The sequence below is a fragment of the Lonchura striata genome, chromosome 3, assembly GCF_050655825.1.
Source record: "Lonchura striata isolate lonStrDom1 chromosome 3, ASM5065582v1, whole genome shotgun sequence".
In the NCBI taxonomy this organism is placed as follows: Eukaryota; Metazoa; Chordata; class Aves; order Passeriformes; family Estrildidae; genus Lonchura; species Lonchura striata.
In genome coordinates this window covers 91,652,979-91,679,240 of record NC_140705.1, presented here as the reverse complement: position 1 = coordinate 91,679,240, position 26,262 = coordinate 91,652,979, and the positions used below count along the sequence as shown (strand labels likewise).

Sequence of the window (26,262 nt, the reverse complement as noted above, 5' to 3'; positions counted from 1 at the left end):
CCAAGACAGCACATCTAACTCCTCTCAAAGAGGGCTCATCCAAACAGGAGAGCTGCATACCTCCAAACCTAATCTCATTGCTAAAGACAACACAGATGAGACAACAGTGGCAAAAAGAAAAGTTGCCAGGGTTCACAGCAAATCCCTGATTTCACAGGTGATTTGGGGCTGCTGGCATCTCACACAAGTTGGGATGCAGTCCTGGTACCACATGGAACAGTGACAAGTTCAGCTGATCAGCTCATCCTCCCCATCCACTCCACCAGGGATATTCTTTATTTGTGACTATTGATCCAGAATCTCAAAATGATCAACAAAAAAAATATTCGTGAAGTGTTTTTCACCCGATTCAAGCATCACATGTTCATTTTGGCTCAGAGCTTCATTCATGGAAAAACAGCCTGTTTTAACTCTGCCTAATGCTATGTGTGATATCTATGTGGGTTGTAATAGCTTTCTCCATACTGTAAAAAACAACAATAATCATTTTACTGCTTAGCCACACTACAGCAGTAGTCTTTCAGTAATTTAAAACAATTTTTTGTAGCTTATATTATTTTAGATTTTATATTATTTAAAATTTTATTTAATAAGCTAGATTCTACCAAACCAAATTTTACCAATTATAAATTCAAAGGCTTAGAAAGAATAGCAACATACATTTTTCTCAGGATGTCTTGCTTTATTTGTTCACTCAGACTAATCTTAAGCTTCTTGTTCTCAGCAGATTCAGTAAAATATTCAGATGTCCCATTGGAAAGTTCTTCTTTCTGCTCCAAAAGAAAATACAGGTTTAAAGCATGTCACATCAAGCTATGATTATTCAACAGAAAGCTCCATTTCTAATACTAAGATTTACAGCTGTTCTTTATTATTTTGATCTGAGAAATCTAAAAGAAACAATTATTTTTAATCTTTTAATATTTGGGAGTCAAGTCAGTTCCCCCCCCTTGACTCCCAAGCAACATATTTTGTATGCTAAAATACACCGCAAACAAACAAGACTGCAATGTAAAGGATGTAGCTTTCCAAACCATCTGAGGAAACTGTTGGCAAGTATTTGACATCTTTGTGGCTCAAACTGTGACAAATGCCAGGAATCTCTCTTGCAGACAGGAGCACGCTTGTCAGTTTTTTTTCTGAAGAGACTGACTGGCGCAGTGGTCTATACACTTATTCTCAGAGGAATTCACATAATTTTCCATACTTACAAAAAAACATACACAGTGTTATCTGCTCATTGAACAAGGCAAGGGTTAAAACTTTTAATTCTAACATTTAAACGCTTGCAGCTTGTAGTGGTTGGCTACTAAAGGACAACAGGGGAATTCTTTCTGGTCTCAGCTAACAGCAGCACCATCCTTTTATATAATACGAGGTTGGGCCAAGCGGGAGGGAAGGAAAATGCTCTTTTTCTTCAAACTGTGAGCACTTCCTTTCACAATGAAACAATCTCAATCAGAGAAGGGCTGTTTGCTGATTTCACCATTAGCTACTGCGCACTCCAAAAAAGTATGAGGCTATGGAGGAGAGGAAAAAGAAGTGGTGAAGTCAAGAGAAGAAGCTTTGTGCATCTCCTTGTTTTTGAGAGCACTTTTCTCCCTCAGCCTCCATGATGCAGCCTCTGACAAGGCTCCCCAAATGTAGGGGGTGCTGCTCTAGCCCATTCCTTGGTGAGACACTGGAACCAGGTGGTGTGGAAGAACTGAGGGACACAGAGACAGCCAGCAGAAGCACAAGGCCACAACCTGTACATGACCCCTGCCTGGAACACTCCTCAGGAGCCTGTCATTTAGGGGAGAGTAAGCCCTGCCCATTTTTATTTGTTTTAGAGGATAGGTCGTGGGGGACCTTCATGCTCTTTCCAGAAGAAATAGCCAGGGAAAACAGTTTCCTATCTTGCAAGCAGAAGAAAGGTAGTCAGGCAAAGAAGTAAAGCCATTTTGGCACTTAAAAGCTACAGCTGTTCTGAGCCTTCGTTTCAGAGACAAGTTACACAAATGTGCACACTGAGCCATGCACCAAATTCTGTCCACTTGTGGTGTAACGAGTGTGTTTACAGCAGGCAGAAAACACACAGAGCATACATGCAATGCAATTCCCAGCCTCAGAAATCAAGCTTATCTAGTTTAATCTGAGGGATTAATTGCTGCTTCTATTCTTGCTGGAGGTAGATTCCCCTAATTTGACTAAATATATTTTCATACTTTGTAAGCTAGTAATGACAGAAATACTACTAAGATACTTGAGCATTATGCTAATTTCAAGAGAAGGCAGAGACTGCAAAGCCTGTAGAAACTATTTTGATTTCCAGTAACAGCCACACAGTTTGGAGGCTGAAGGGTCTTGCACAATCATCCTGCATCAAAGCAGCTGGAGAGCACTCATATTTGGCCAGAGAGACAGAGCCCATCTGAGTTCCTGCAGGGTGGAAACAGGCTAGGTTAGTTCTGTTAAATCTTCTTCAGCCCCCAACGCACAGAGCAGGTCAGGATCAGCAGCCCACTAAGGCAACTCTTGTCATTGTGGTAAACAATGCATGGAAAGGAACCCTTGGTACAAAATCCAGGGGAGGACTGGGAATAGCTCCTGTCCCCATGTACTCCCTACTGCAGATAAAGCATAAGCCCCAGCTCTGACCTGCATCTGACTCCAGACCCTGCAGGACTGGGATGGTCCTGTCAGGCTGTGAGGAGCAGACCCTGCAGAGAGGCATGGATGACAAAATCACAGCACTTGTGAGTTGAGTCAGGCTGGAGCTAATGGCCCCAAGTTGCAGGGCTAACACATTCCCTGACTGCGCTGTCATTGACCTTCTGTTTTACTTTCAAATAACTTATCACACAAAGCAGTGACAGAAAGGGTTAAGGCATCAAAAAAAGTAAAAATCAAAATGATTTATATGTGAAACACTTCTGAACATGCCCTCTAAGTACAGTAGATTTTCCCCTCGGAACCACACCCTGTAAGTGCTGTATTTTGAGAGCTGAACAATTAACACAAGGCATATGAGTCAGGCTCTGAAAGACTCTGGGAACCAGAGAGCCTTTTGCTTTTAGTAGTGATGTAAACTCCCTAAGGCTGGAATAAGTCCACAATAGAAGGCAGAGGGAGTCATAAATAACAACAGTGGGCACTACATATACTACTAAGACACACAGCTATTATTGGTGATACTTCCTTTATTTTCTTTATTAGACTTAATAATTTTAGTTAATTAAGAAAAAAAATAAAACACACTGACTGTTTTGGGAACACTATTTATTTCCTATGGGAACTTCAGGACTTGCTAAAGAAAGAAAAAAAGCTAATCTGCTCTCATCCTGTCTAGTAATCCCAGATTCCTTTTAGGCAGTGAAATAATTAAAGAAAAATATTCCAGGCATAAAAGGGAGGACAGCAGAAGCAGACATCATATAAACAATGACACCATGACAGAGAAAAATGTCAAAGCACCGCCAGACTTGCGACTCGACTCTGAAAGAGCTGCAGGGAGTGGGATTGCTGCTACCAAATTAAAACCACATTTCTTGGCAAATTGTTAAAGACAGACATATTTACATTTGTATAGAGACTGGGTGGGCACAAAAAATTAAAATGCTTCTCTAGCCCTTGAACTGCCAAGTTCCATTAGAAATATGTGCTCTTAAAATCCCAGGGTAAGCTCAGTCCTCTTTGTCACTCAAACTGCAGAGAAGGGCCCATAGAAGTGGAGCTTACAAAGTTTTATCAGCCTACCTGCTCATGACACTGTCCTCCCCAAACCTGATTTCAAGTCCTTAATACTTCTCCAAAGAGATGTCTGGGGGAAGAAAATTCTCTATCAAAACCGACAGAGAAACATTAGGCACACTGGTAGGCACAGAATGTACTTCCTGTAAGGTTTATCAAATTGAAGACTCGTTGGTTTTTTTTGGTTGGTTTTTTTTTTTTTTTTTTTTTTTTTTTTTGCTATCTTACTCCACTTACAACACACTCAAGCTGAAAAGAAAACCCTCAGAACTGTAAAAGTGGTATTCACTGCTGTCTCCAGCTCTCTCAAGGACAGCTGAACTCCTCAGCACAGCATAAAGTATCTATTAAAGAACTACTCAAGAACCCTTACCCTGAAGGAGAACTCATTACCCTGAAGAAGAGTGAAAGCTTTGGCCATTCCAGCATGACAATATACTCATACAAATACTCTCTTCTTTCTTTTCTTCCAGTCTAATACTGGATTGAAAGAAAATTTTCAAAGTGAACACTGTTGCCCCCCTTTCCTGCCTCTCTGGTGTCATGCTTGTTAGTTGTCTCTCACTCTTCTCAGTGCCACAAGCTTATGTACCAATAAAGTAAGACTAAGAGATAATTAAATTTCATGTCTGGTTCCCAACCCCATAATAAAAACCACAGTTTTTAAAATGCATTTATCAATGTGGCTCATCAAAAATACTTAATAGAATACATCAGCGGGTTCAAGAAGTCAATTTTTATATCATGGTGGCAAATAGCAGCAGACTATAAAGATAATAACATAGGCAAAGCTATGAACTGAAGTATTATCCCAGGCACACACAATAAAATTAGTGAAATGAATAAAACAGAAACACTTATTTAGGGGAGCTTTATGTAAGCTTGCAATTGGATGATTTCTCTTAGTGCCATTCTAAGCTGCATCATGAGCTCAACCAACAAAGATAACCTTTAGGTTTCAGAGGTGTCCTGACAGATGACAGGCAGATCAGAGAGGTCAGACAGGACTCCTTCCAATCTGATAAAAAAAAAAGGGCTCCTTACAGCAAGTGATGAGGCTTCTGAGGAAAGAATAAATCAGACATTACAATCTAACTGATAAAAAAGTGACAGAGACAGGACTTTGGGTCTCACCTCCGGCCCTCTACCAACCCACATGAAGGAAAAGCTTCCCACAGTTTCAAGATGCAAACTTTTTTGCATTTCCAATGTAGTGATGCATCAGTCCTGGCAGTTCTACTTATGAACTCCAACTACATCATAAAACACTTGTAGAAGTTTTCCAAGTATAGAAATTGATATTATTCTCAACCTGAAATAGAGTTCTTTGATCAGATTTGTGGAATATTGCTCTACACTTTAAAGTTGACTGTCCTTCTCTAAAAGTCAGTAAATTCCAGTGAAAACCATTCAGGATCATTCCACATTACACTAGCATACTGGTGTTGCCTTTGAAATAAGTATTTTTAAGGAATGCTGGTGGTTTTCAAAAATACTCCAATTTCAATCTTGAAAAGAATGTACCAGTCAGAGCAAGCTGCAGCTGTCCAGGAGAATCAGAACTGTTCAACCTTCCCATGACTTGGTACAGAAGGCAAAATCAAACTCCTGGATCAGTACAGTCTTCATTATCTACCACCAAAATTCCTTTGCATGTGACACCATGGATTTTCAGTTCTGCTCATCAGAAGACCCTATGGTCTTTACTAGTCAGTCCAAGTATTGGCCCAATCTGTTACAAACCCCCGTGATACACATTCCACTATCTCAAAACACAAGGTGGGAACCGAAGTTTCTCACTCAATACATAAGTCCTGACAATTACAAACATTCCAAAGGTCCCCCAGGCATCACCAGATTAGCTTAAAGCATATGACTTCTATGAGGAAAATGCCTTCTTCCTTTTGAAGTATTTGTTTCAGATTTTAACTGTATTTCGCATATAGGAGGAATCCTAGACCTTTCTGAGTGTCAGAAATTCAGAACTCTCTTGATTTGCATTTGAACACCCACTAAAGAAGAGAAAATAGAAGAATCCTGCTATAAATGGAAGAGAACAAATGAAATGTGTTTTCCTAAAACTCAGAACTGCAGGGGAGCCTTTTTATGAATCAGACCTATGTGTAACACGGAGAGAAAATACCCCATCACACTTTCTAAAGGCACAGAAGTGTACCGAAACAACCAATTTATTTACATACTGAGCAGCATGTGACACAGACTGTGTGCATTTGCTTGAAGGCAAGAACTGCTAAAATTAATGTTAAGTAATTGAGCTATTAATCATTCTGATTTTATATACTGATGCTACAAGACTCAGATTCTATCTTTAGAGAAGGTATCCACTGATAAGAAATGGAGGAATAGACAACAGCTTTTCAACCAAAATAACATCTCTCAATGACACTAAAGAAAAATCTAAAGCATATTAACAGTAAATTTTTACCTTTTTAAAGAAAACCAATGTCTTATAAGCATGCATCTTCAGCCAGCCATTTTCATCAATTTTTAGGTTCCTGACTCCAGTAATTATGAAAGAGGACATGCATGCAAGATACACATTTCATACTTGAACAAGATTTTTATAAATAAGGGAATAGCAATTTTATGTGGTGCTCAACATCTTTCTCCAGCTTACAAATCAAGAGAGAATATCTGAGACAGGCCGTCCTGTAATCCTGTACTATAGCTTTTCACAGCCTGGCAGGAGGATCCTCTATGTGCCCACCAAACCTCATTGGGTATGGGGGTCAGCCAGTGCAGATGTCCCTCAGCATCACCCACCAGCAACACTGAAGCAAACTTTCCACTTGCTTTTTCGGACACAGCAAAGGTTATATGACATAAGAGAATACTCCTTGGAGCACATGATGTATACAGTGTGATTCAGATGCCCAACATTTTGATACTTACAGGAAAAAAAAATCTGGGAAAAAACACACCAACTTTATGCTCTTTTGTTCTTTTATGAAATCACAATATGCAGTAACACCTGGAAGAGATGTTGTAAAGAATAACTAATACTCTTGACCTCACCAGTAATACAGAATCAAAATATGTAAAACAAGAACTGCACAGCTCAGGAAATAATTACTGTTCAATGATTTAATTTTTTAGTTTGGTTTCCAAAACCAACACCAGTAACAGTGCTCTGAAAACCCCCAAGACTTCTGAACCCACACTGGGGATCTGTCCCTCCAAATAATTTTAAATATTTAAAAATTATTCAAAAATCCTGCCATGAACTTTACCATTATATATTTCAGTTTCCTGTTCTGTCAAGTTATGAACTTTCTATTAGTCCTAAAAGATTTCTGCTGTAGACTGAGGAACAGATCACTCCTAAAATAATTTTTAAAATCCTGTCAAATATTCTTTGCCCAACAGGAATATCAAGAATTATTATCAAAACCTTAAGTAAGTTAAACCTTTTCAAATCCTAGAGCCACCAAAATCTCACAGATGCACCACAGCTAAATAACATCTTTAGCTCCCTGCAGCTTTAACGTGATTCCTGCCAGCCTTCCCCCCACCCCTCTGCCAGAGGTGCCCGTCCTCTCCAAGCCTACAGAGAGGAAAGAGTAGAGAATCAGGTCAAATCCACATGAACCACCAGCATAAGCTGTGACAGCAGCAGTGAGAGCAGAGAGGAAAATGAAGGAGGTGAAAGGATGATGACAGATGATAATATCTTAAATAACCACAAGGCTTTGACAAATGGGATCTCGTGAACGCTGCTAAGTAGTTAGATTTAAATCAACTGGAGCACTCATCTAAAAAGCAGCTACCAAAATGACTAAAAGATTACTCAATTTGTCCCTACTTTTTGAGGACTGCTTCATATGGAAATCATTTTACAACCTTAATCATTTATACTGCAGTGACAGAACCATCTATATTTCTGTTCTGTTTCACCTGATTTTGTATAATGAGGTACACTTTTATTGAGGGTGTATTCCACTTACTTGTTGGCTTTAAGGCAATAAATATTACTTTTTATTTCATTCCATACATACTCTAATTTCTGTCCACTTTTCAGATAAATAATGCTACAGAACGAAGGTTTTCCAACCAATTCCTTGCAGCAATATCTTGGCCTTTTTCCAGCCATCACACAGTTAATTCACTCAGCAGTTTGCATGAGCACAGCAATTGCTCTTTTCAGTAAAAATTCTGTGCATTTATCAACAGATGATTTTCATTTACAGCCCTAGTGCCTCTCTACCCAGCTCTGGGAGATTTCTCTGAAATTCTCCAAAGTTTCTCTGGTCTTGACTAATTGAAGTAATTGTGTCAGTTTTCATTTCATCATTTGCCCACTTCTCTGGATAGTTAATGCAGCAGACAGCGGTGAGACATTTGCCATGCAGAAAATAAATCCGTTTGTAAGCTAAGAGAAGAAACTGCGACAAGTTCAGACAAATCTCACTGAGACAATTCCCAGCATCACTGTTCTCAAGTCTCCTCCCTCCCCTTCTGCAGGAGGTTCCTGCCCCACTCAGAGCTGGCAGAAGGGAGCACATACACATGCCCCAGCTGCTCCCACCGAGGGAAGCTCGCTGTGCACAAATCCGCAAGACTGTGATAGCAAGAAAGATGAGATGCAGGCATGCAGCCCTTCTGGCAAACACTGCTGCAGGAGTACAGATCTCCAAGGAGAAGTGGCAGACAGGATAAAAGGGAATATTGTAAAGCTGCTGTAGTTTTCTTTTTATGACTGAGTCAAAGACTTCAGGATCATTCCTCTGAGATGCAGCTTCTCAGAGACAGCAGCCTAATGACTGAAGCTAATTGAAAGCTTCACCAGCGATGAAAGGGAAGTCTCACCCTTACCCAGCACGTGGTCCTGCAAAGGATCAACACCGAAGGGATCTGGCTGAAAGTGAACCATGCAAACAACAAAAATCGAAACCAAAAACACCCCTTGTTTTCAGAGGGATCACTGAATGACCCCAGCACTGACAAATACTGAAGATAGGAATGCCCAGGGAGAGAAGGCAGGAGGAACACAAAACATGAAGGATAAATATAAAAAAGTGACAGAAGCTTAAAGTGTCAAAAGTGAAAACTCACCCAAGCAATTCTTTGCCTGTTCTACTAATATGGTATTTGGCTAAAGGTCATTAGTTTGCAGTTTCCCCTCTTTACTTTTTTCAAAGAGGTAGTGAACCCTGTTCATATTTACCAACTACATCTTAATGGTTTTCTCCCGTTTCTTATAATGACTGAAAAGAATTCAGCACATTATCTAAAATCCCAGAAACTAGATTTTATAAAATTCAAAAAGGACAGTGACATAAAAAAGCCAGCAACAAGACAAATATTACAAGAAAGGTAACATTAAAGTGTAGTGGATGTTACTTTCAAGCCTGGGTAACTCTCAGCTGCTACCTAAAGGTTGCTTCTACTTCATTCATCCAAATCCTGGCTGTGTGCTCCTGCAAAGTTTTTTCTGCATCACACTTGGCAAATGTGTGAGTACAGGATGAGTTGGTTCAGTGAACTGACATGATGGAAAACTAATCCTCCAATGAAAATCAGAGAAACTTCGCAAATAAATAATTTTCTCCTAGATCAAGTCAATGAACTAATTCATTCTCAACTGGAGAATCACTTGGTCCATTGTACCCAGAAAGGAAAGGAATATGTAGCTGGATGTAGAGGGGATGTGGAGTGACCTTTTCAGTAGTACCCCACCAGCACAGCAGCTTCACTGTAATATTTTATACACATATATAGATACATACACACACACACCAAGATTTGTACTTACAGTGTGAATTGTGCAATTCTATTTCACAGTATTTCCTTCTTCCTCTACCCAATCTGATATCACTTAACAATAAGTCTTTAAAGCATTTAAGATAATAGATTCCATATAAAGTCCTGTACTAATCTTTACAAATTGCTGCTATCTGAAGTTTTCACTCTACATTCCAATAGACACACTATTCCATTAGCATACCCTCCAGTGGGAACAGATCTGTTAATTACAGCTAAGTTTCATGTTTGTATGAAAGAACCAGAAGTCTCTTCCCAGCATAATCAAAACCCAAGCAAACCCTGTCACTAAGGCTCTTAAGAGTTTTAAGAATGAGAATTCTCTAATGCTCCTGAAAAGCATTACAATGACAAAATTTATAAATCAGACATGTATGAAGAAGATGAAATAGTTTATTTCCCTGCTGGGGATTTAAAAAAGCACTAGGCAACATCTTTAGCACTTTTTTCCTCCATGTGTACCTGTGAAGGGATTTTTTGGTTGGTTTGGTTTTTAAAGAGCAATATTCTCCTGGAATAGAATATTACTTTTGTCTAATGTTCTCTGTAACTTAACAAGGCTCAATGGAAAATCTGAGACCTTTTTAATCAAGATAGGATCTCCTACTCCTCACTTGCTTTTCTGATTTTACTCAAACATCAATTTCAAATTTCTACTTTAATATGATCTTTAGCTTAACCTCCTTTATGCTTTCCCTAGAAGTGCTTCCTCTCATAGATTCTGGTATAAAGCCAATGCGGTTATCAATGAATACTCCATTGTTTGCACATTTTCAAATGCTCATAAGCCTTCCACCCATTTCCATTTCCACTGCTTCCCCAGATAACCCATTCCAATTTTCCATTTTAGCTCCCTACATAATAATTATCGAGAAAATGTCGTCACTGACAAAGATGACTAATCTCTCCAGAGCTCTTATATATTTCCTTGGGTTTCCTCTCTTGCCACGTTCCCAAAACTGTCTTCTTTTTCAAGATAAAACTATTCAAGATTACAAACATAGTTTGGTAAAACACGAAACAATGGTTTTATGTTTAAACTTAGTATTAATCACTCAGCCTATTCTTGCATCTTTTCCTTAAGACTTCCAATTGGCTTATGTAATTTCAATAACTTGCTATATTGTTTCTTTACTAGAGATTTCCCTTCTTCCAAAATGCTTGTTATTGCCTGCAGCCTGAATTTTAAACATAACCACAGACACACCCATTTATAAATACGTCCTAGAAAATTACATATCGATAGATTTTCTTGTTTTATTTTCTTGTTATTGTTTGCTGCTCCTTAGAGGTGCTCTCAAATATTTTATTAGTTTATGCTTAAAGCTAATTTGACAGAGAGTGTCTAATTCACCCTAACCTTAGTCTTACATGAGGCATCACAGAAGGATTAAAATTGGTTCTCCCAGCAACTGATGCTGAGGTTTGTGCTTGTGAATATCTCAAAAGCAATCTAATTATAATCTTTCCTAAGGTGCAGGACATAAAAATTTCATTTCATAGCTGGCTACATCCCTTGAAACTCATGGTTTAAGCACAGCCTATTTCAGAGATACACAGAACTGCCTAAAAAGCAGTGAAAAGGCAAAGAATGAAGGGCTGAAGACAGGTGAAGGACGAGTCGCTATCCATGAAGGAAACATGAAACAGGCCAACATAAAACTGGTTCCAAGTAATGGGAAAGGGGAACACTGAGCCTGATTGGTCTTGACAGAGCTCAGGAATGAAAGCTTGACCCAGACCATAAACCAGTGTAAAAACAATTTAAAAAAAAGCATAATCACTAAGTCTTGACTAGGTCAATCACAGTCACAGCAACACAGGAAAGTGACAAAGTCTCCATTAATGTATGGTTAACTGCTTTTGTAAAACACAAACAGGCCCTCAAATCCAAGGGTGTGAGCTGATGAAAGGTTTAAAAGAACTTGCATCCAACACTGTGGCATTATTCAAACCCAAACAACATAGAGAAGAAAACAAAACACAGCCTCATTTTCAGCCCATGACAGAATCTGCAGAGTGTATCAACAGAAAGGTCTTCTGGGTGGTCTTTTGTAGGGCAGAATTTAGAATTCCAGCTTACTCAGGGCTCAACTGCATGGAGAAAAGCAGACACACACAAAATGCAGATTCTTTGCCTTTCTTTTGGAGTGCCAAAAACTCTCAGTGGCAATCAAACACTCTCCCAGTTTGGCAAAGTACTCAGCTGGACTATATGACAAATCTGGTCCTAACATGCATTAAGAATCCTGGAACAACAAAACAGTCTGGAGTGGACTCTAAGTGAGAGTTGGTAAGAATTAAACAGATGTTCCAAAACATTTGCTGAGGGTCTGCTCCCAATTTGCCAAGTTCTTCAAATCAGGGAAGATGCTTAGGGCTAACTTCTCTCACTCCCTCCTCCCAACACACTACACTGACCATCCCAGTCAGGGCTGTGCAGTTGTAAGCAAAGCAAACTTCCAAGATTTTATTGTTGATTAGGTTATCAGATCACTAAGATATGTTTTCTTTTTAAATATAAAAGTGTTCAAACTTGCCTTTTAAACAACAAGGAGATTCCACAGATTCAAGATTCAATTTTGAAATAGTAAAGCTAAAGTTCCTAATATCAAATTCTTAAATTTGTCTTCTTCTTCACACACAAGATCTCAAGAAAAACGAAAGTAAACTTCTCAGTTCTTATTTTATGAAAAATACCAAATGAGGGAATTGGATCTCTTGTAACAGTTACTTAAGCAAGAAAAAAACCCATAATTATTTCTCAGTCAAAATGCAGAGATAGAATTTTCTACTTCAAGCATGAAGTAGTTTTCAAGACAATACTGAAAACATATGAATTTTCCAAAGAGCAAAGTACTTCTAGAGCAGGGAGATAGTTTTCTTTATGAGAGTGCAAAAATCATTGGCTTGATTCTTTGACACTTAAGGGTATGTACAAAGCTAGGAAATGAAACAAGAAAATCTGCATTTAGCATTACAAATAGGAACACCCCGCCTGGTATTGGAAAAAAAAAAAGGAGTGGAATGAGTAAAAGAAAACACATTTTTTCAAGGGTCAAATACACTTTAATACATGTAAAATCAACTCCTAAAACTCACCCAGACCTCAGGGTGTAATTGTGACCCTCAGTGTGAGCCACAGAGTGGCACCTGGCCCTGTGTGAGCACTCCTGAGACAATCTGCACTTAACTGCAGGATAAAATTCAGAAGCCTTTGACCCTGATGAAGCCTTCAGGATGAAATATTTAAGGAGAATTGCGTATGGTATTTAACCACACACCAGTGCCTTTTCCTCCATAAATGTTTGGGGATTTTTTTCCCAGAAGGGCCAGCACTGATCCACTTGAATTGCTGTGCAGAACAAGTGCTAAGAAAACATACAAGAAACCCGGGGACATTACAAACAGCTAAAATTAAAATTTTGGAAAGTAAAATGTTACAAGACAAAACAGAAAGGAAAAAAAATCCTTAAATCAAGGTGCTAAAATTATATCCAGCTTTCTAAACACATGGTCTTTTTCTCTAAGACTTATAAGGCTCAGAAAATGCTGAGTTTTCAAAATTCCCATTTTTGCCTGCCTTAGGCTCATTTTAGGATGCCCATTTGAATACTTTGGCCCAAATATTCATGTGACTTTCTGGTGCCAAGATAACAGTAACAAATACTTGAGTAACTACATTTATATACATAAATATTCACTTCATTTCTATTAAAAAACCCCCAAAATTTATAGAACAGTTTTGTACCTACCAATCCAACATTATCACATGTCCAAGCACTTGGATCAAAGTCAAGTTTACTGACACAAACGATAAACTTCTCTGGAAACACACGGAGCTCTACACAAAAAGAATTGAAAAGAGGATTTCAAAAATTATAACCACTTTCAAAACCACTCATAACAACAACATAGATGTTATTTTAGTACACAAAATTACTTAATTTTTAATTTCACACTAACTGATTTAATGCACCTCTCTAGCTTTTCACCTACTCTCTTCAACATGCCACCCCCCCTTTTGTTTTAATAAAGCATTCCAAAAAATCAATAAGTAGAATAAATTGAATTCCCAAGAGGACAGTCATGGCTGCAAATTAGTCCACCTGCACCCCTGGACAGGAAGACCAGACAGAACCAACAGACAAACCACTTAACAAGGATTTCTTTTGTGCTGTTCTGGTTGATGAGTCTTTTCATCACAAAAGCTGTACATTAGGTTTGTAGCCCAGAACAACACTCAGCCAGGGCTTGGCATCAAACCTCAGCATAAGGCCAGGGCAGAGAGTTTCATACTTGGGCTACAGAGATTTTTGAAGTCATTAAACAAAGTGGTTTACTACTGAATTAGACATTTTACTCATGATCAGATGGCTTGTTATGAACACAACAAAGTTTCTATTCACAAAGCATTAAAAACTGAAGGGTTCTCAGATTAGAACAGATGAGACAAAGTTTTATTCAGTACCTGGCTATGCTATGGGAAGAGCACAGCTGGGTATTTTCTTTTTTACATATGGAATTATTTTCCGCTCGAATTTGTTTTTGTTGCTGGGTTTCGTTTTCATAAAAAGAGAATTAAAAATTTTTGAAGTTTGTTATATTTCAGAACAAAGCCATAACACTCTATTTTTGTGGAACAAGAAGGAGACAAGGCTTGCAGAAAAAAAACCTATGAGGTTGATCTCACATATTTTTTTTGTAGAATTGAAGAGTACAGCAAGTCGATTCCAGTAATTTGCTTTCACTGTTACATTTTATAACAATCTCATCTGCTGGCTAGCAAAATGCAGGTATCTTTAGGTATTCATTGATGCTTTAGAACAGTTTAAATTTAACAGACAGCAAACAATGCTGATATTCCAATGCAGACACTCTGAAATTCTATTCTAACAGGACAAGTTTGATGAAATTTTTAAAGTCAACACCGATCTCTTCAGCTAATATGAACTTAGAAAACAATCAGTTGGCATTTGAAGACAAATTTAAACATTTATGAATATCATTAATGCCTACAAAAACAATAAATTATTTTAAAATATCCATTCAATTATTCAGTATTGTTAAGGACTTTGCTTTTTTTTTGTTTAATGCCAAGAGGTCATTGCAGAGGGCAGTGTTCATTACAGCTTCTTTGCATTGGTGTTGGCAGGAGAGGATTGATCTCCCTTCCCTTCCAGTGCATCCTGACTTGAGAAAACATGAAGAGAAGACCTGGTCTAATGACATCACCTACGTCAGGATTTTATAGGTGTGTGGCGAACGAAAGCCTTTCCTGCATACACTTGTACTGCACATTGATGCCACAAGACACCGAGCAATAATGGAGTGATTCATGCTGCAACTTCTACTTGATTCACCCTGCACAGACTCAGGAAAATGCTGAGTCTCATCATACTTACAGAATTTGGTGAGGCTTAGCTGATTACCCTGGGGCAAGGCATACACAAATTTAAAATCAAGTTTTTAAAAAAAAAATCCATCTTATCTTAAGAAATACTTCTTTTTTTGTTTGTTTTTGTTTTCAGGAAATCATCTTTTTAGAATGCAAACCAAAAAATCCCACCAAAAAACCCAAGTTCTGAAAGCAATTTTGATTTAAGCAGATGAAAATCTGACAGTGTCTTAGATATGGTTCCCTTTCTTTCTCCTCTAAATAACTCTGTAAGAAAGTGATTTCTTACCACGATAATGCTTCCCTAGAGCACAACGGAGATTAACCCATCTCTTCATAAAGTAGGCAGTAATGTGCAAACTGTTGGCTGCAACATAAAACAAAGGGATAATATTAATATCTTGGGCATTCTGGTCTCAAAAGTGTTGCACATCTGCTAAGACTGGATGGAGAGGAAGCAGCAGCAGCTCAATGATACAAAGGAAAAAGTAACTTTAATGGAATATTTTTCAAAAGAAACTGCCAAATTCTCATACTAAAGTCTCAAGAAATTAGTGCCTGAAACAGGGCAAAAATCTAGACAAATTATTAACCACCAAGTTCTGGAACCAAGCACAGAAATTGAATTAATTGATCAGAGGTGTCATTTACTTAATAGTGTGGTGTCATGGTCACTTAATAGTGTGGTGTTGTGCTTTCAGACATTTGTAGACTGTCAAATGTTGTAAGAACAGTACAGATATCTATTTACTTAACTACCTTCTAGAGGAAGGTGACAGACCTGGCAGGAAAAAAAAAAAATGTAACTACAAAGAAACCCAAACATGCAAGGGTCTCAATTCTACAGATCCATTGAATGAGGTTAAAAACAGCCACATTTGAACTCTTCAGTATGTACAGCAGTCCAAGCTAGCCTGGCTGACTCAGCAGGTACCTGTAACCTCCAGAGGCTTTTTCATCTTCTATTCCCAAGAATGACAGAAATCCTTGTGCATCAGCCGTGTAGGAAATGGACAGAAAAGATTATATTATGGCTGAGAGATTATTAGAACATCAGCTTTTACTTTTGTTCTACTTAAATTCCCAAATGACCATGGTAAATCAGTTAGCACTTCATTCATTAAGGTATTTAGCAACCTGACTCCCACTGAAAGTGCAAAAATCTGACATCTGTGACTCATCCTCCCCAGTTTCCCTGTGCATCTCACTGAAATCAAAGTGTGAAAGAGGGTTGGTGATATTTGCCCTAACTTGGATGGAGTTTGCAAGACTTAAATTATTGATGCTTTGAAGACAGTCAGCTACCCTAGGTGCAGTTAGCACAGGCAAGTTAGAATATTAAGTGCTACTGCTGTTTTTATTATCCGACCATTTAAAAAGAAGGAAAGCTTGCTTGTTCCAGTTTCAATCCCTACAGAGCAAGTGCCAAGGCATGTCCTATTTCTAAGTATAAATACATGTCCTCCTGGAGGGTCCCCCTCTCTCCTACTTCTACAGGATCTCCTGGAGCTCACCACCGAGTGCCCTTGAGCCTCAGCTCTCATTAAGAACTACAGTTATCAATCACAATCAATCCCTTTGAAATTTATCAGCCATCTTTTTTCCTTCCCCTCAGGAAGATACCCAAAAATTTACTTCCTTTTAGAGATCAAGTCAAGATGTAACAAGCTGAACCATTCCTTAAAAATGATGAGCACTAGAGAAAAATTTGGATGCGATTCACCAGCTTTATTAAGTGTTTACTTAAAAGAACTATTAAGGAAAATTACTTTTAGCTATTTCCAGTTTGGCATCTACAATTCTTTATCACTGCTAGTAGGCTTAGTCAAATCAAAGAATTTGCCCAGTATATAGATAAATTATTAGTGTGATAACAACATACTCCACTGTGACCTTGGAAAGCTAAGGAAATAGCATTCCTAAAAGTACAACTTGGAAAACAAATCTTCACACAGTAAATATTAAACATTTTTCTTTCCACCTCCATTTGTCAGCAATATTCCATATATTTTGGCGTTTTTTTGAAAGGAATCTAAAATGAAAAAGTGTGAATCTTTGTTTTTCACAGGAAAAGCAAGATGCTTCATTCTTTAAATTATTTTATAGATCAGTGACATCTATATCTGTTTATTTTTCTTGTTGTTCTGGTATTCTCTGAGAGATTAAGTGCTTAATCACATGTGATTGACTGAACAAAATTTCAAATTCTCCTTAGAGGCCCTTGATTCAGCCAGCTACTGTTCTGTGGAAGAGAACAGATCTGACAAAATAAATAGTTGTGTAAGAGATTAAGACACCTCTACAAATTATTTCTGCAGCATCAGCTCAAGTCTGAAAGTCCTATAAAGCCTTCACCAAGAATTGCACCCAAGCTGGTACGCTCAGCTCAGAGGGACCAACACTAAAAAATCATTTTAGTTTCCATGATTATTTACTACTTTGCTGAAAAGGCCTGAACAAATATCTGCTGCTACTTGTTGCGAAGCCTGACAAAATATTAAGATGTGCTACATTTAAGATACCTTAATTTTGAAAGTATCACACAGCTACACTCATTAAATGTTTTGAAACCCTCTCACATGTGACATACAATCTACACTGTGGTCAGCTGGAGTTTGAAAAACTCCCCCAGTTTTAAAGCTGTCAGAGTTACTGCAGAACAATAAAAATGGTGATATCCTCTTTCAGCTTCCTTCTGGGGAAATACATTATCCGATTAACTATTCTGCTTCATGAAGAAAGAAACAAAAATAAGACTCCCAAGAAAACCTTCTTACCCAAGAAGCCCATGTGACTCACAGCTTTTTAAGCTTTCTACGCAGTTACTCAGCATGAATTTAAATCTGTTCATGATCTCATAGAAGAACAGACCAACTGATATGTACCAAATGCTCCATCACCAATTTATTTTGAGCACAACACAGAAGTTTGAACCTTAATCTACAGATAATTTTTCTTCCAGTAATGTGGAAAGTTCACACATCCTGGGCTCAGCAAACCTAGTTGATCCCATCTTCAATTTCCCCTTCACCATGCAACACAGACAAAGCTCCCTTTGTGGATTACCAGAACACAGGCAGAAATAAAATTGTATTTAGTGATCTGAAGTTTTGTTTTTTTCTTGTTTCAAAACTGGACACTCTAAATAATCAGATCCAGAGTCCAAAAACAAACGGAAAAACAAAACCAAACAAATCAACCCCAAGGAAAACAGACCCTGAAATCCAAGAGGAGACTGCATAGAAATGGTTCTAGAAAAGCCACAGTTCAGTTTCAGCTGAAATAGGCACCAGCGAGCACTGCCTTTTAAGGGAACAGTGATTTGCCCTGCTTGTTGTACTTCAGAGTCCCACCGCACAGGGAGGAAGCATTAGACACCAACTCTCCTGTAAGACTATCCAGTGACACTTGTTTTCCAAACGAGAAACAGCCAGGCTGCTTTGAGCTTCCAGAAGGCTGCCAAGAGGTGGCTGTGGTGCACTGTGGAGCAGTGGGAAGCCCTCTCCCATGGCTCTTATGGACCATTCAGCTGGGAGCCTGGGAAAATGCCTCTGAGCTGCTGAGTTAGCTGGAGCAGCCTGGCAGGTGCTCACTCCCCAGCACCACCTGGAATCTGCTTGGCTCCCTGCTTCACTTCAGGCTTGTCCAAAGCCACAGCACAAGCCTAAGGCCAACTGCCCCCAAAACATTTCCACGTCTGACAGGCACCCATTTCTCATAATATGGTATTTTTATATCATACTTATTTTTTCTCTCAGCCTAGTCACTTTACATTTCTGAAAGGTTGTTGTGGATTAGGACTGACTCTGCTTTTGGAAAGTAACAACAAAGTAAATCATTGCAACACACATTAAAAATAAAAGAGGATAAATTTCTAATGTTACAATGTGAAAGCAAATACACGGGTGCATTAGACTTTCTGAAACACTAAATTTTACATTAAAAAAAAATTCTACACTTAGCTCATACTTGATTAATTTTTCCACACAGATTAGGGTATACCAGTAATAATGTTTACAATATATACAGCTTTTCATCTTCAAAGTGCTCTACAGACATATTATTACACTGCTTTTTAGCACTCATATTTCTCTGCTTAAAATTACTCATCACAGAATCAAAAGTCCTGATAGTTTGTAAACAAAACAAAAAAGAAACATTTCATTCTAAACCTACTGTTAACTGTGTAGCTTTCCTTCCCAAAAATTCCCAAGTCCATACCACGTGCTGCAGAGTAGGCTGCCATTTCTAGTTTAGAAGAGATTCAAATGAAATATTGGCATTTAAGTTTAAAGCCAAGTCTAAGACAGGGACAGCAGATGCACAACATCACAAACAAAAATGCTGCTGAGATTTCCAAAGCCTTATCTGGAATCCACTTCATATTTCTTTAAACAAGAAGCATCTTCCCCCAGTTCAAAGTTTTATACAACAAAGAATGAGCTTCAAAACAACTGAAACATGTCAGGATGGCATCAATTCTTTCCATACAGTCTGCCTTCAGCTCAAAGAAGGCAGAAGAAACCTCCCTGCCAGCAGAACCTGGATAGCCTAGACACAGCCCACTGTCCAAACCATTCAGAGTATGAGCCACAAAGAGAAATCCTATAGCAGAGTTGTAGGGCTCTCCTCCAGCAGGAGAGGTATGGAATTCACTGCAAAATCAGAACTATCCTGACCAAATTTCATCCAGGATAAGGCATTTCTTAGGCTGGCTGTCAGTGCTGCTCTGGAGGAAAGAATAAGGGAAAGAACGTCTGAAACCATTTGGCTGCAAGATGAGTCTGATGGAGGTCCTGGGAACACACCAGCTCTGAAGCAAAAAGACCATCTTCCCTGCACTAATACTTAAGGATGGAGAGGAAGGCTGATCCATTCCTGGAAAATCCATACCCATCCATAATATATGAGCAGTAAGAGTCAGCAGCACCTGCCAAGGCATTCAAGCAGATAGCTGTAGAGCAGTAGATTTGATGACCAGCACACCTTTACCACAGACAAATATTTTCTAACAACACATGAGATTTCACTTCACACTTTTGTTGATCTCAGACTCAATAACTACATTATTAATTACACATGACAGGCATGAACTGAAAGCTATTTAGGAATGCTCCCCGTTTTGAACATCTAAACTGTGTTCCAGAGAAAGCCACGTGCCTGGACTTCTTTAACCACTGGAATGAGCACAACAACCAAGAGAAAGGCTTGAGAAAGGCATCTGTTGCTACCAGCCAAAAGGCAGAGGGAGCTGGAACACAAACCCTGTGGTAAACACTGTCTGACAAGTCAGCAGCCCAGGAGAAGCCCAAGTCTCTTCCAAGTGCCTGGACTATGATGGGGTTCAGTTCAAATGACTGGGACATCAGGACAAGTACATCCCACAGACTAGCTAGACACAGCTCTCCCCAAATGGCCCAACCACTCACATCACTGAACTCCCCACAATGATAAAGGAAGGCAGATTCTGGCTCAAATGAGACACAGACACTGTAATGGACCCAACTTTGACTCACAGTGCATAATACAGCATGTGCCTCTTACACAAAGTATGTCCTTTCAGCCTGGCTCTGTGGTTTTTCCTTGAAGAAATTCATGAGCTGCAGGAAATTTTTTTTATGCCATTAAGTAGTTGAAATAGATGATTTTGTATTTTAAGGGTGAGGGATTTCTACAAAACAAAGCTTCTTCAAGCACAAAAAACTCAACCAAAACGTGGAAATTAGCATCTTGGAATTTATCAGACATGACTGGCTCCCCTTAGTGTTCATTAGAACAGCAAAATCACTGGTGCCAATATTAGGACACTGAAAGATTTTCAAATAAAGTCAAGTCTTTCACAAGTCTTTAGGCACCATTTTTTTTTCTCTCTCAAGAGGAAATAACTTCTGCGCAATTTTCACCCCCAAGAGGAAAGGGGTTTAACCCTAGAGCTCCCACAGCTGCCAAGACTTTCATCTTCCACCAATAACAAGATCTCTAGGCAAGGGTCACTAAAAATGTCAGGAATATACTGTATCACAGGGCTACAACACTTCTGGGCTTGGTGAAAAAGCCCAACACTGCCACTGCAGACATGATGGGAGAGAACGAGAGGGAAAGACCAACCTGGAGCAAGTAAATTCAGCAGAACTTTAAAAAAGAACTTTAAACATGAAAACATAGTTTCTTCAAAGGTGATCTTGATATATAGCAAAAAAACTTTTTTTTTTTTTTTTGAGAATTTCTGTTAGGCTATCCCAGTGTAGCTAAGAGGTAGATATTGATAGTCAACTCCTTTCCTACCCTAACATGTAGAGGACACTTCAAAAGAATGTGAGTTCTAAGAGACACGTATGGACTTGAACCTGCAGTTTCATGCTGTTGTCTGAATAAAGCAAGTTGTGCCAGAGGTTCACAGGTTTTTGTCTTTTCACACAAGAGTCTCTTGTTAGATTTGCAACAACACAGAACAGAAGGAAATTCTGGGGCGTAGCAAATAGGTGGAAAGTACTACAATAGAGCCTTCTGTATTTTCTCTTTTTAAATGCTGGCAAACTGACCTTAACTAAATCAGCTGCTGAAAGGCTCTATTTCTAAGTAAGTCTGGATGTCCTTTGGCTCTCACAAGCTCTGATGCAAAGAGGATGCCAGTAAAAGAGACCAAGAACAACCACGATTGGGAGCATCTGCCCAGTGCCACAAGCTCAGCTCTGGCTCTGGTGCAAAGATCTGGAGACTGACTGCAAATGGTTTGTATAAAACAAATCATTTTAGCTCACTCAAGAACATGGTGTTATAAGGGACCACCTGAATGGTACAGCTCAGCAGCCATCTTTTCTGACATCACCTTAACAGATGCCAAGTGAACAAAAAACAAAGTACACAGAACACCCTCTTCCTCAACACTAAATAGGAAATTTAAGGTCTTTTATGCAAAAGACCAAACTTCACAATCCTATCTTTTGCCATGGCAAGAAAACAGCAGACAAAAGACAGGCATTGCCCATATTCTATGGCCCATATATGTACACATTAAAAAAACCCACAAAACGAAATATCTTAATTAAAGGAATAAGAGAAAAATACTCAGTAAACAAATACAAAGCTATCATCTACTGTTCTCTCTAAAGTAAGTTTTGGCATTTAAGCATGGATTTGTACAGTGAGTATGGAATGTTTCTCCCTGAATATGTGTAATTTGCTGTGCATTAGAACATCTCTGATCTGTCTGAAGTTCATCATACATCAAGTTCTAAGTCCACAACACAGCCAAAATTATACTGAACTTTCTTCCTCCCATTTTCAAGAAGAAGTCTTTATTATTTACTATACTACTAAATTTTTATTTAATTATCTCTCCGTTTTTTTACTAAATTAAGGCATGGGCTCTGCAAAGCTTTGTGGGGTTAGTTTTGCGGTGTGCCACTGTGCCTTTGTAGTCCACAGAAATACTTTGTGTGTAGTAACCACAACATACCTGGTACTCAGGGGTGAATCAAACATCTAGAACTGCTCTCACTAAACTACTAACATTGAGAAAAGAGGTATAATTTTTCTCAGGAATTGGCCTTCCATCTGTATCTGGACAGAGTCCCATGAAGGCCTATAAAAATTTTCCAAATATGAATAAACCCACAAAAATTTTAAAAGCTGTAATTTCTACCTTGGTCATATGATAATGAAACTTAAGAACAAAGGAGAGTATTATTGTGTAATATGGTAGCATGGAAAGTTTAAAAGAAATTCCACTCATATTTAACAGTGAAATTATACCCCAAATTACTTCCAGTTAAAACGAAAATATAAAGGACTTCAATGCTCAATACATAGCTATAACGATTTTTTTTTTTTTAAATATCATGATGATTTTTCTTTTGCTAGTGATTGCTTGCAGATTTTTACTGAGACTTTAAGGTAAGGCAAGGGTTAAAGATGTATAAAAGAGATTTTCTCACAGTTTAAAGAGAGCAAAACAACACATTTAGGAAGCCAGACAGCTAAAAGGTCAAAGCATTACACTTCCAGGTCAAACTTCTGGTTGCAATTAAGTAAATTCCTCTGAACATTTCTAGGGAAATCACATTTCTTTTAGGTTTTATTTCAAATCCCTATTCTTTCTTGCTTACATTTTAACCAAAACAATATTGTTCTCTTTAGAAACATTTAATAAAGAGCAGGTTTTTTTTTTAAAAAAGGAACTCAATAGATAATTTCAAAGTAACAATCAATCCTTTTTTTTTTTTAAATCTCATTTAATGCACAGTTGAACTAAAGGCAAAATAAGCTACTAAACCTAGTTAATTTTTAGAATCAGAACATTTAAACAAAAACAGTGAGCACTCAAAAACCCCAAACCTATCTGCCACCTCTTCCAGCTGTGCCTAGTGCTAAAACAAGTCCATGAGCTGGGCACTGAGAATCCATCTTCTTTATTCCTGGTTCCAAGGGACTGGAGAAGCTGTAAAACCTGCAGAAGGCACACATGAAGAGCACCTCCAAGAGGAAAAGATGCGGCAAAGAAGAGTAAGGCAGTCAAGTAAGAAATACTGCTTAGGGACAGGTTTTCAAATTGGCTTCATGTGCCCTCCAAAAATGCTGAATTCCCACTTGGAACAAGCATGCCAAGGGCTCTTTCCAAGGGTACATTCCCTGGCCTACATGAGAGTCACTTTGATATTCTCAGGTGAGTATCAAATCAGAAATTAAAGGTGGGGTTCATCTTGCCTGACTTGAAACACCTGCATCAAACTAGTACCCTAAACTTCATTTTTAACTGATAGAGATAAATTACCTATTAACTTCCAGCCAACTCTGAGAAACTGAGACACACCACTCCACTTTGTAAAGACACATGATTAATGGATGCTGATTTTTTGCCTAACTATAGAAAGAAAACTCCAAAGATAAACTTTAAATTTGCATTAATATATGTGTCATTGCATAAACTGAGTACTAACAGCAAAATCACTCTGCGGAAATATTTGGATGATAAAGGAAGACCTTTATAGCTCATATAGATATGTAAGAGAGTAGCTGTTTGTGCATGCAAACACTTCTTTTTGCACACACATATAACTAGGATTCATTTCCATGATATTTTTTCTTTTCATAAAATGAAAAAAGTTGTATGGGAAGAGACAAACAAATGGAAATAAGATTAAACCACGAGAAAGTGATACAATGCATTAAGGCAGGGAGTATTTTAAGGGTTTTCGAAACCAACACCAAATTCTTCCTTTTTACAAGAATACACCAAATTAAACAACTGTCCTGTTTTTTTTTTTCAATCCAACACTACCTATATAAAACACTTTATTAAGGACATCTTTAAAATAAGTACAACATTTTATTTCTTTACCCAAGACCATAAATAATTTAATGAGGAGCTGCCACCAAGGAAGAAGTAAAATATGGAGAACATATTCAACCCAGCTAATGCTGCAGCTGCAAATATCCCATGTAAGACAGGGAGAGCCACTGCTGAGGCTTCTGCCAGTATCAGTGTCACCAAAGATCCTTCCCAAGGTAGATGCTTCAGTCCAGGCAGTGCAGAAGCTCCTCACAACCTCTGACACCCACTGACTCTGACTGAATGAGGTCTCCTTTTCAGAGGGGCACAATGGTAAGAAGGCCACAAAGAAGAAGACCAAAGACCTACCTTGGCTGTGAAATGCCTACAAGGGGACCCTAAAATACAAGAGCCAAGAGCACTTAGTTACTTCCCTGATACTCTGCTAGGCTCCAAGCCCTCTCAGCTCAGACCTTTAGTGCAACAGAGGAGATTCTGCCCCCTCCCTGGAATACTCTCCCACGTTGCTGTGGACGCAGCACAAGCTTTTATCATATCTGTTATCCTTTGGCAAAGAGTTCCACAGCTCTCATAACTACCACAGCATTTCCATTCATTTGATACGCCCTTATTCTCAAACTGGAAGAGACTGAGACAAGAAATTATTTCATAGATTTTGGTTGTATTCCCCATAACTGATATATTTTCCAGGCTGAAGAGTCCAGGCACACTTAACTGTTCCCTGTATTGGATTTCCTCATCTTAGAGGATCTCTGTTGCCCTTCTTGGCATTTTTCCCAACTCTATTGTATTACAATCTAAGGTAAGATAGGAAAAAAAAATCACAAATAAAGAAAACGCCCCAAGAGTGTGTAAGTACAGACATTTCTTTTGTTCTTGTCAAATACCCATTACCCTTAGAAATGAACAAAACGACAAAAAAAAAAAAAAAAAAAAAAAAGAGTTCAGATATATAACTTTGATCTTATAGAAAAATGCTTTGGTGAAAAAAGATACCCTTATTCCCCATTATCTGGTTGTAAAAAATGGGCGGTGGGGGGAGGGAAGCAATCTAAAGCAAAACCAGGAAATATTAAGTACAAAACACTAATGAAAACATTTTTCCTAAGTTATTGCATAAGTTACTGCATACTTCAGGGACCTCTGTTGTCACAGACAGATGAATGCAAGTTTAAAGTTCACACAGATCTGCAGGACTTGGCCACAAATCATAAATGAGTCCATTGCAGAGAGCTGCAATGTAATTCTTTTGAGGGACAGATATTACAATGTGCAACTCCAAATCTCAAGTTCATTGGAAAGATTCCTCCCCAGACCCCTATGGCAGCACCCATCAAAGTGTTGTAGAGCTGCTGTTCAAGCAAGGCAAGTGAAAAGATTCTAGTTCAAAGCCAACCAAACAGTTTCACAGCAGAGGAGTGCGAGTTAACAGCTGGGAGGGTGGGAATGAATCAGTTTTGCTGTTACAGGACTACAATGTGGGACACAGCCTACAAGTATTTCACACAATTCATGTACTACAGCAACTCCTAAAGCAAACGGGGCAGTCTGAAAAGGGTGTTTCCCTTAAAAACATCATCATGTTCAAATTAAAATGCAAGGCCAAAAGAGTTTGGAATATTTGCCATCATGATTTATTGTATATTTTTTGTGTGCTTGCAGGAGCCAAAAAATGGTTTCATAAGCAAGAGAAATGTATTTTCTTATGAAGTTGCATCTTATGCATTTTTCTTTATACTAAATTAGACATGAACTTTGACTCCAGCTCTTTGTAAGGCTGAACTACTCGTAACAGTTCTTGTACCTCTTCCAGGTTCTCATTTTAGTAATCTTATAAGAAGCTAATGTCTGAGAATTTCAAGTCTGAGAGTTCTACCTGTTAATAGAGTACAGTCACATTTGCAAGAAGCAACTGGGTGAAAAGATGGACTCATGATCACAGTAAGCCCCATTTCATGAGGGGAGAAAGTTAAAAATACATTAAAAAGTACACAGAGTCCCAGGGAAAGCAGATAAAATCAAGCTGGGAGCTCACTGTGCCATGTGACAGCATGCTCTC

General features: G+C 38.5%; 1 protein-coding gene across 13 annotated transcripts in view; it reads right to left on the bottom strand.

Annotated features, from left to right (window-relative positions):
* Positions 1-26,262, bottom strand: part of SLX4IP (SLX4 interacting protein) — a 69,962-nt gene that overhangs the window by 2,617 nt on the left and 41,083 nt on the right. For all 13 annotated transcript variants that reach the window (XM_085577034.1, XM_085577035.1, XM_085577029.1 and 10 more), the window contains 3 exons: positions 15,201-15,278; positions 13,269-13,357; positions 661-770 (listed from right to left, as the gene is read on the bottom strand). In XM_085577034.1, the coding sequence (XP_085433160.1) occupies positions 661-770; positions 13,269-13,357; positions 15,201-15,278 (277 nt within the window). The remainder of the gene's footprint in view (positions 1-660; positions 771-13,268; positions 13,358-15,200; positions 15,279-26,262) is intronic.